The sequence below is a fragment of the Theobroma umbraticum genome, unplaced genomic scaffold (genome assembly GCF_002168275.2).
Source record: "Theobroma umbraticum cultivar Fairchild unplaced genomic scaffold, ASM216827v3 scaffold_51.0, whole genome shotgun sequence".
In the NCBI taxonomy this organism is placed as follows: Eukaryota; Viridiplantae; Streptophyta; class Magnoliopsida; order Malvales; family Malvaceae; genus Theobroma; species Theobroma umbraticum.
Genome location: NW_018397260.1, coordinates 5,344,254 through 5,355,050, shown reverse-complemented (window position 1 = coordinate 5,355,050; position 10,797 = coordinate 5,344,254). Strand labels below are relative to the sequence as shown.

At 32.6% G+C, this 10,797-nt stretch overlaps 2 protein-coding genes across 2 annotated transcripts in view; one reads left to right on the top strand and one right to left on the bottom strand.

Moving 5' to 3' along the window:
- GRF11 (general regulatory factor 11) overlaps window positions 1-2,341 on the top strand; it is a 2,697-nt gene extending 356 nt beyond the window's left edge. Inside the window, exons 2-7 of the mRNA XM_021429563.2 lie at window positions 622-928; window positions 1,005-1,092; window positions 1,184-1,293; window positions 1,553-1,701; window positions 1,919-1,953; window positions 2,093-2,341. Coding sequence (XP_021285238.1) covers window positions 622-928; window positions 1,005-1,092; window positions 1,184-1,293; window positions 1,553-1,701; window positions 1,919-1,953; window positions 2,093-2,098 — 695 coding nt within the window. The 3' untranslated portion in view covers window positions 2,099-2,341. The remainder of the gene's footprint in view (window positions 1-621; window positions 929-1,004; window positions 1,093-1,183; window positions 1,294-1,552; window positions 1,702-1,918; window positions 1,954-2,092) is intronic.
- Window positions 2,342-3,052: 711 nt separating this feature from the next.
- Window positions 3,053-5,063, bottom strand: LOC110417293 (alpha/beta-Hydrolases superfamily protein). Its single transcript, XM_021429560.1, has 4 exons — window positions 4,047-5,063; window positions 3,810-3,902; window positions 3,652-3,719; window positions 3,053-3,563 (listed from the first exon to the last, which is right to left on the bottom strand). Exons 1-4 carry the CDS (start codon window positions 4,674-4,676, stop codon window positions 3,374-3,376), a joined length of 981 nt encoding a protein of 326 aa, XP_021285235.1. The 5' UTR covers window positions 4,677-5,063; the 3' UTR covers window positions 3,053-3,373.
- Window positions 5,064-10,797: the final 5,734 nt, after the last annotated feature.

Sequence of the window (10,797 nt, the reverse complement as noted above, 5' to 3'; positions counted from 1 at the left end):
TATCTGATTTATATGATAGTTTTATTTTTTATTTTTTTTTTGTGATGTCTCTTTTTTCTTTTTGTCCTTTATTTTGGCCTTTTTGCTTGTTTTTTCAGCTTCATGATCTGTAGGGTAGATGATAGCTGAGGCTTTAGTACTGATTTGATAATATTATACTGGAAATATGTAATGAAGTTGAGAGTAAAAGTAAAGCAGTTCATTTCTCTTTAGTTAAATTTTCTTTTTATTTGTAGCAGATGGATAGTAAAGAAGACGAGATTCGCTTATCTAGGCGCAAAGAAGTGCGATTTTAATGTAGTATTTTTGACTAATCGGTTTAGGAACAGATGCTTCATTTTACTTTCATGTGAAATGGTTATGTTTGAAATGTGTTACCTTTTAAGTAATTGCTCGTTCTCGATCAAATATGATATTGTTTCTTACTCTATTTGGTTTTACCTTTTAACAACTTTTGAAGAAACGGAATGCAAATAGAAAAACTATATAAAAGTGATAACATAGGGTAGCATCTGTTTAATCGTAGTCATGAGCATCCATGAGACTCATCACTCATCTGCTAGTTTGTTGGAATTTTTACCTCGTTTGAAAGCTGTTTTGTTGTGAAAAATTTTGTTCCAGAAATGGTCGAGGCCATGAAGAGGGTTGCAATGTTGGATGTTGAACTGACTGTGGAGGAGAGGAATCTGGTATCTGTGGGATATAAGAATGTGATTGGAGCAAGAAGGGCATCATGGCGGATACTGTCTTCAATTGAACAGAAGGAGGAGGCCAAGGGTAATGAGCAAAATGTGAAGAGGATAAAAGAGTACAGGCAGAGGGTTGAAGATGAGCTTTCAAAGATCTGCAATGATATACTATCTGTTATTGATAAGCACCTCATCCCATCTTCCTCAACTGGGGAATCAACAGTTTTTTACTATAAGATGTGAGGATTATCTTACTTGCCTGTATGTTTTTAGGCAGTGGGTGTATGCCCTTATTTGTTGCCTTCTCTTTAACAGGAAAGGAGATTATTTTCGTTATTTGGCAGAATTTAAAGCAACTGATGATCGTAAAGATGCCGCTGATCAGTCACTTAAGGCTTATGAGGTGTGTGAAATTTCCCACTTTTCATGTTCTTCTCCTATGTTGATTTGATATCATGAAGTTGGAGGACTGTTTATCTTTATTTACATTGTAGGCTGCCACCTCCACTGCAACCACAGATTTACCTCCAACTCACCCTATTAGACTGGGCCTGGCTTTGAACTTCTCTGTTTTCTACTATGAGATATTAAATTCTCCTGAGAGGTTAGATTGCATCTCTCTCTCTTGATCTCTCCCATTCACACCACACACACACACATGTAATCCAGTGTGAAAATTTTCTTTTCATTAGGGAGAAAGATGGCAATGCTAATAGTTTCTTTCACTTAGTGCGAATTTCATAATAGTTTCCTCAGTATGCATTGTTCTTATCTTAAAAATCATAGATAAAGCACGGAGCTATTAATACAAGTTCCACTTTGGCGGCTAGCTTCTGTCTGATATGATGCAATATTCTGAGCAGGGCATGTCACCTGGCTAAACAAGCATTTGATGAGGCTATTGCAGAACTTGATAGCCTTAATGAAGAATCTTACAAGGATAGCACCCTTATTATGCAGCTTCTCAGGGATAATCTCACCTTATGGACCTCAGATCTGCCAGAGGAAGGAGGTAAATGTCTGTGTGTGTCTGGTTAACAAGTGAATATATGTATGTGCATATCTGGCTTTTTATGGTTTGCTTATTTTCTGTCTGGACTTTCATATGTATATGGTTAGTCTCAAGAAGCATAATTTCCTCCTGCGAATCACTTTCTGGTTTTAACAAGTTCTGTAGTCAACTGCAACTAATAACGTCCTTTTTGCAAATTTGTTGTTTGATATTCCAGGTGACCAAACCAAAGGAGATGAACCTCAGGCAGAGGTAAGAAAATGTTCATTTTGAGTAGTTTTTAGTTGGATTGATCATCTGGTGACTTTTATCTTATTATCGTTGTCACTCTTTCTTTTGCTTTCAACAAACAAACCTTTTTTTTTTCAATGTTGTTCCCTTATCTTTGCAGAGCTAATTGGATGGAAGAGTATTCTTTTAAGACTGGGCTTGTCGAGGTAGAAAGGGCTTGCTGCTAGAGTGACCTGCTTTCAACTCATAATAGTAGTACAAGGATTCGTGACCTATGGCTTGTATCAATTTGTTGGTCAGATGTTTTCCAGACTGTTGCTCTGTTCTCTTCTGTTTAAACATAATTGAATCTGTTACTTTGTAGTCTTATGACCTCTATTTTCTAATGTGTTTCTATTTTTTTGCTTAACTAGCTTCTTTTTCAGTCTGTTGCTACCTGATGTGTGATTAACTTTAGACTTTGCTCATTTTGCTCGTTCTTCATTTTATGATCACACTTGTGCTTTCCAGCCTTATCTTGGTTTAATGTTTATCCATAGCGTAAAGGTTCAATTTGATATTCATTTTTGAGAAATTTCAAACGAGAGGATAGATATTTGTGGAGCAACTGGGTTGAATTCGAACTGGAACCTTTTGGAAATTTTATGTCATGGGTCAGTGTTCAATTCCAGACATCCATTTGGGCAAATGACGCATTGGCTTTGTTTCCTTGTTTTCGAAAGCAGTTATCTGATAAATCAACCATCCTCTGTTAGCTATTGGCCATGATGATGTTTGCACGTATATACTCGCCGGTCCTACTGGCTAAAAGGGTTCTTTGGGATATCTACTCTACCTTTTATAATGGAACCTAATTATGAATTGGAAAATGCCTTCTAATATATATTTTTAGCATCATCGTTGCCCCCCCAAGAAAGGATTTAAATGTAAAAAGGAAAAAGAGCAAGCTTTATGGGTTGAACCTAAATTATTTACCTAAAACTCTCATCTCGTAAACAACATAATGCTTGGTAGTCTAGTTCTTGGGCAGTTCTGATTTTTGGCTGGATTTGATCTAAAGACATGGAATTCTATGGGCATTAACCTGTTTGTGAATGGTGACAGAATAATAGCACATGGGGAAAAATAATGACTGAAATTCATTTATTAGGGAGGGTGAACACACATGTATGTGAAACTACCTATGAGGCTTTAGCAAAGGGGGAAAACAAACTTGCAAGAATTTGTACCTTGGATTCCCCTAATAAATACTCAAAAAAGAAAACACTAAAAAAAGCACCTGATGCTCTTAAGGAAATGGCAGTATCGAACAACGACTCTCCTTTGTAATAGCTTAATAGGTTTTCTGTTTTTCTGATCAAAATGAGATGTTCACTTCTTTTTCCCGATGAAGGTAAAGATGGTAAGAAATTACATACAACTTAGCTGTTGCACTTCACTTTCAAGGCTGTAACTCTGCTGCATTGCAAGATAACTTACGGTTTTCAATCTTGGGAGGAGGGCTCGCTGGAGGAGGCCGCAAATCGACAAGAAAAGATTTCAAATGCTTAAAACACTCCTTGGGCTTCTCTATGTTGAAGGCGTGTCCCGCGTCCTTGATAACAACCAGGTGAGCATTGTCCCCCAGATGCCTACGTTTGAAAAATTTAAACCATTTTCGAATCAGAAGAAAGGCAGAAGCAGAAATTAATTTGATGCCATAGCATTTAAGATACAAACCTTTTTAACCTGTGACCCAATTCCAATGGGAATATTTGATCATATTCTCCCCACAAAATCAACATGGGCTGGATGGTAGAAGCAACTTTGTTTAGAAAGTAGAAAATGGTTGATGAAAATTTGGGCTTAAAAAGCAAAGAACTGTTTAAGAGACTAACCTGAGTGATCTTGGGAATGTTCGAAATCTTTCGATCATTGGGTATAGCTCGGATCAGCTCCTTCTTCTCTTCTGTAAACTCTGTACACATCACCTGCCCGTATGCCCAAACATTAAAAGGAAAAGCTTCCACAAATTAAACAAATAAAAAAAGGGCTGACATGTTGAGACCCAATTGGCAGTAGCAAGATCAGAAAATTGTGCTTGTTCTAGAGACCTAAATTTTTGGTTCACTTACGCCAATGAAATCGGCGAGCAGACAAGAAGGTAGCAAACTCAAAGGAGGCGGCTGGAACAGAGAAAACCCCATGAGTTCCCTAAGCTTCTCAGGTGTCTGCGGTACTAAAATCCTGGCAGCTTCTTCCAACTCGGATACCCTGAAAACCCCTTCCTTTAAATCTTTCTCTTCCATGCAAACCCCAGCGCAGCATATCACCACTCTTTCAACAGCCTCACTAAACTGTGCTGCTAAACTGTACCCAACAAACCCACCATAACTCAGGCCTACCAGGCTGAGTTTCCTCACCGAGTTTCTCTCCATAACTCGCATCACGCACTGAGCCTGGAACGACTCGGAGCGTTCAGGCCGAGTCGTGTAGGACTCTCCAAAGAAGAGAAGGTCAGGTATGAAGATATTGAAGTAAGGGATCATCTGGCGTAGGATGTCACCCCATTGCCACATTGCGTTGGCACCGAGTCCATGGATAAGGAGGAGGTTAGGTTTGGAGTCTTTGCGGATCTTGGGGACCCAGCAGTGCATGATGGTGCCATCTTGGAGGTCTGCAATAGCGGATCGAAGCCCTGATTTTTTGAAGGATAATTTGTAGCACCAGTTTTTGGCTTCGGTTAAACTGAAGCACCTCGTCATTTTTTTCTCAGAAACTGTAGAATCATAGACCAGAAACTGTGTAAGGGAGTGAAATCATTGCTTAGTGAGTTTAACGCGATGAATTTTTGTTTATTTTATGAGTGAGAGGGATATATATTTGACAAATAAAATATTTGTGGGGAGGCTACAGAAGAGTTAACTTGGATCCTGGTCTCCTCTGAGACAAAGACATGTAATTTGACCATCCAAGAAGGATGGAAGTCATGTTTTTTTGGTTTTGGTTTTATTTCTGGCCATTAACTGCTAGCGCTATAGAGTTAAAAGAGTAGAAATAGAGAGAGAAGCAGAGAGAGAAGGATGGTAGGAATAGGATAGCGTAAGGCATATGGATCACATGTTTGATTAGAAAGAAGGATTTTGGTTTCCAAAGAAAGAAATGGTTGTCTAGACCATTTGGGTCACCGGGTTGTAAATCGTTTAACACTTGGACACTTATGACTTGTTTTTGTTTAACTTCATCTAATTTGTTTTTGTATTCCTAATACTTAACAGGGTAAGTTTGTTTTCTTTTTATTTGGGATTTGGAGTGGACCAAATAAAAAGATGTAGATACGTAAGTCGTTGAACTGCTTGTGTTTGTTTTTCTAGACAAGTCCCACTCCCACCCTCCAGGCTCCAGGCAGGAGGCTTCTACATTAAGCTAAAAAAGATTCGGGAAGTGGGACTCTTCACGTGGGTTGCCTCCACTTAGGATTCGTTTGGTATAGGTATACTGTAATGTAATGTAAAGTACATTATCTGTAATATGACTTATTAAATTATATTGCAGTATTTATTTTGTAACAGATCAATAAAATTGCAATGCAATCACATTATAGTCAATGGATGTAATGTGATTACAGTCCAAAACCAATGCAATCACATTACATTGCACTCTGCAATGTTCTTAAAGACAATTTTACCCTTCAATTTTATTACCTTATTAAAAATATTTTATAATATTATAATTAAATAAAAATATTAAAATAAAAATATATAATATAAAAATTAAAATAAAATAAATATAAAAAATTAACATTTAATAATATAGGTAAAACAAATTAAAATAAATATATAATATAAAAATTATATTAAGAAATAAAAATAAAATATATAAAATATAATAATAAATAAAAATAAAATATATATATTAAAAATATATTTAAAATATAATATTATATAAAAATTAATAATATAAATATAAAGATATTAAAAAAATAAAATATAAAATATTATAATAATAAATAAAATAAAATATATGACATTGAAAATATATTTAAGAAATGATATTATATAAAAATAATAATAAAAAAATAAATATATTAAAAATAAAATATATAAAATTATAATAATAAATAAAAATAAAATATATGATATTAAAAATATATTTAAAATATGATATTATATAAAAATTAATAATATAAATATAAATATATTAAAAATAAAATATAAAATATTATAATAATAAATAAAAATAAAATATATGACATTAAAAATATATTTAAAAAATGATATTATATAAAAATTAATAATATAAATAAAATATAAAATATTATAAAATAAATAAAAATAAAATATATGATATTAAAAATATATTTAAGAAATGATATTATATAAAAATTAATAATAAAAAATATAAATATATTAAACTTATATTTTAATAATTAGGGATAATTTTAACAATTAACATTACATTCTCACTAAAGTATTTGTAAACCAAACACTGCAATGTTATCTTCTCTGCATTTTAATTATTATTTTGCTTACATACCAAACACTGTAATGTTATTTTCCCTGTAATCACATTGCTTGCAATCACATTACTTACAATCATATTTACTTGTAATCACATTACATTGTAATGTATCAAACGTCACCTTAATTTCACCACGAGCTGGGTAATGCAATCAGGGAACTCTCATTCGTTTCCGCAGCCTCGTTAAGCGACTCTTTTAACCGACGTTTTAGCTACTATCTTCACTTCAAAACTTGCAGATGTTAACACGACTTTGTAGCAGACATTTATGAGCAATGCGTAAAGGTTAAAACCCCCTTGAGTTGTCAGGATTGTTTACAGAAGGAACGAGACGCCATCACATGATAGCTTAATACTAGCAATATATAACACCCAATCCCATGCTTAGCGTGGACAATGTGACCTCATTTGTTCATTAAAAACTACTTTTTGTATAGCAATGTTTATCTCCCAGCTTTATATGTTTAATTTGCTCTTTCTTTTTGGGTCTAATCAATTCATCATATCAATTATTGCACCTTATCTCTATATTATAATTCAGTGTGGGGCTTAGCTCCTTTTCCTCATCAGAATTACGTGTTATTTTCTTCTTTGTTTTACTGTTTTGCATTTTGAGTAGAATTTTAATAGTTGTAGAGAAATCAAATCCAGAGATCTGTTTTGGCTCTAGTTATTGTTTGACGCCAAAGGCTGATGTTGTAGGTTTATAACAAAGACCGTGCAGGTGAAAACAGACAAGAAAGTCTTTGCAGGTTAACAGCAGCAGCAACAATAACAACAATGGTTGTGCTTTACATCTAATAAATGAAATTAAAAGTGTTGCAAACCCCTCCACCGGACCGAGGTGGCTGAGACTTGAGCCCACACTTTGAAGGCTGCAAGTTTTTATGCTCCGTATATTGCCATTTACCATTTTTGGCTTTTAGCTGGACGCCATGATGTCATTGCCAATTTGCCATAATTTATTCCCTTCTCCTTTGAAATTTCCCCCTTAAAGCTCAGAAGGGGCGGTACTTGATTGCGAGGTTGGGAATGCAAATTGTTTTGAGAAAAAGATAAAATGGGCTAAGTAAAGTCTGTAAATTATTGAAGTTTAATTCTTCAAATCGAGTCCGCAAAATGTCCATTGCAACCTCTAGCCATGGCCAGAATATATGATATAATGTTAGATCACCATGACGGTTGAAACAGAGAAACTATAGATTTTGAGAAGTGGAGTCGTCGTCGTGAATCATAAGATCACGTATCCGACACTGATTGAATCACCGGAATAAACCCAAGTAATATTACAACGAATCAGACATAGCAAGACCGGCAATGAATGGATTTGATTCTGACCTTTGTGGTAGGTTAACAAACGTGGGATGTATCTGTTTCATAGAACCAAAGAAGTCCACAGGAGTTTCACATATGTTTTGGTTATTAACCTAAACCTGAGTTGCCTTTGTAGCGTTGAAATAATAAGGAATAATTTCTTGCGTTCTTAAGTTTTCTTTTCTAAGGCAATGGATATCGGATAGTGAGCATTTTCCCATTCCTTGATTTGCCATCATGGCTGTTCGGCTCGCAACCATCAACACAAAAGCCCAAGTTGGGTAGATACTCATTAGTGCTGAACGGCTGGGAACCATCTCAAGCCCAAGCCAATCGAATCTCTTTCACCAACATGAATTTCCTATTCCAAGTGTCTATAGCTAATAGTTTCCACTTCTGCATTACCAAGTGGAGTGGTGGTTTCTTGCATTACTCCATTATCAACCATGTTTTAGCTTTTAATCGAAGTTTATATCCAAAATCCAAACCACAACCCATCAAGTTATCGATTAACAGAACATGAAAATCCACCAATTTGGGGAATTGAGAACCTTAAACCACTCCGTCGGATGGTGATAGGAACCTAAGTTTGGTTAATTTAATCACAGAAAATATCATAGAGAAAAGAATTGGTCTGGTACGGCATTAACCAAGAAAAGAAGAAAAAGATGTACCAAAGAAAAGGGAGCCAGAGAAGCAAATGAAAATGCAACTAATCCGAAACCCCCAAGGCTCTTTGGATGGGAATTAGTTTATGCCTCCAGAACAAAGCCGTCAAGAAATCGATCCTTAGATCTCAAATCCTTGCAGCCGAAAGGTGAGGCAATTTCCAAATCCAAACCCAATATTTCATTACTGATCATTTACACACCAAATCAACTTACTGTTGCTAAAACACAAAACTACATTCAAAAAACTTAAAACGCCCAGAAATGAGAAAAGAAGACACTGAACAAGGAAGAAAGGATAGTACTGGTAAACCCCAAAGGCGATGAGACGTATTTATAGCGAACCTTGAGAACTAAACCCTAATGGGTGGATTAGTGATTACCCTGTCCGCAGCTGAGGATGATTCAGATCATTCAGGGGCCTAAATCAGCCCATTCCTTTCGGCCTGTTGCTTCTCCACTTTTCCATTGTTACCATGAACCTCTCCATTAAGACCCATTAAAGGCCATGGACTTATAGTAGCATCATAGAGTAGTAATATCTTTCACTTTCCTAAATTGTGTCCCGATTTTGAAAGTATATCTATTATCTATTATATTATATATATATATATAAGTAGGATAATTGATTAGGTCAATATCTGTTATTTTTAATTAAATTAATTTTTTTTATTTATGTCAATAAAAATATTTAAAAATAATAATTTTTAATTTTTAATATATATATATATATAAGTAAGATAATTAATTGGGTCAATTGATTAATATCTGTTATTTCATCAAAAATATTTGAAAATAATAATTTTTAACTTTTAATGGTTAGTGGATAAATTTATTTAATATTTATCACTTGTAATTTAATATTATTTTTATCTATATCTTCTTATTATATATGAATATGAATTCATAATATTTAAACATCTCTTTTATACATAAATATTTAAATTTTAATAAATATTCATCTAATTTATTAAATAAAATAAAAAAATCAAAAGGTCTATTTATTTCTCAATATACATAACACACAATCATTATTGAATAAACAAATCAACATAATTTAATAACCTTTAATCATTTATTTTATATATAAAAGGCAGATACTCCTAAAAATTAGTTACTATTTTATATTAATAAGATCCTTACATCATACTATTGCTCTATATTCTACAACTGTTTATCTTAATTTGTCAATAGTATAAGTTATATGCTCTCTCATTTTTTAATATTTTATTATATATATAACAATTTTTTGTAAGATTATTGCCTTTGGATAAGTACTGTTTTATAACTATATATGTAGGTATAGGTTTTTGATAATAGAAACCAAAGCAAATAACTACCTTTAATTAATATCCATTTATCTTTTCCTCTGCCATCAAGAACCATACATTTATGTAGTTCTATAATACAGTATAGCATAACAACAAAAACATAAAAACAAATGAAAACAAATGTATATGGTAAAAGGAAAAGCAAATTGTTACCATAGTTAGATATATCTTACAGTTGTGTAATAGTTTATATTCTCTTAACATTTAACTAAGTATAAGTCCTGCATCTAAAAGGTTAATATACATCATCTAACAGATATAGAAACCTTTAAATCATAAAACAATATACTTTTAATGAAAAAAAAAACTAATAAGATTATTATTCTCTTTGATTAAGTACTATTTTAAAATCATGTATTCATAAATAAGTTTTAGTTATTGAAACCAAAGCAAATAATTATTTTCAATTAATGTCTGTTTATCTTTTCCTCTATTAGTAAAAACCATACATTCATGCAATTGAGTAATACGATTTTTCTTGCAAACTCTTTTAAAAGTACCAAATTGAAATTCAGTTCAACATAATCTATATTTCATATGATTTTTTTCATAATATAGCTACGAGCACTATACCAATTTGATTAATAGGAGCAATTATTATACTTACAATTTTTAATTTGATTTCTCCACTATCTCAATGAATTTAATGATTATACTATTATAAGTCAATTAAAAACAATTAATAATGGTGTTGAACTTTTACAATTAAATTTGACACGCAACCTTGCTGTTAATAAGCTAACATGTCAACTTATACTTCTTTTTATCATATGGTACACATTAATACAAAAAAAAAAAAAACTAAAGTTTGTTTTTTTAGAATTTTAAAAAATATTAATTACTTTATATATTTTTAAATTAATTTCACGTAATCAAAAAATGAATCCAAAATATCTGGTCATCCAAGTTAGAAAGTAAAATCTAAATATCTTTATTAATTATCCTTAAATCAACTTTTAATAAAATCATTAAAATAAAAGTAAATAAAGTAAAACTACCGAATTAAGATAATAAAATGACCAAATTCGAACTTCAAACACTTCCATACGATA

Bases quoted from the DNA above. Each gene is read 5' to 3' on its own strand.
- LOC110417293 (XM_021429560.1), bottom strand. From the start codon at position 4,676: ATGACGAGGTGCTTCAGTTTAACCGAAGCCAAAAACTGGTGCTACAAA. The intron at 3,720-3,809 runs GTTAGTCTCTTA...TCTACCATCCAG, and splicing joins ACATTCCCAAGATCACTCAG to CCCATGTTGATTTTGTGGGG. The intron at 3,564-3,651 runs GTTTGTATCTTA...TTTCAAACGTAG, and splicing joins TTGGGTCACAGGTTAAAAAG to GCATCTGGGGGACAATGCTC.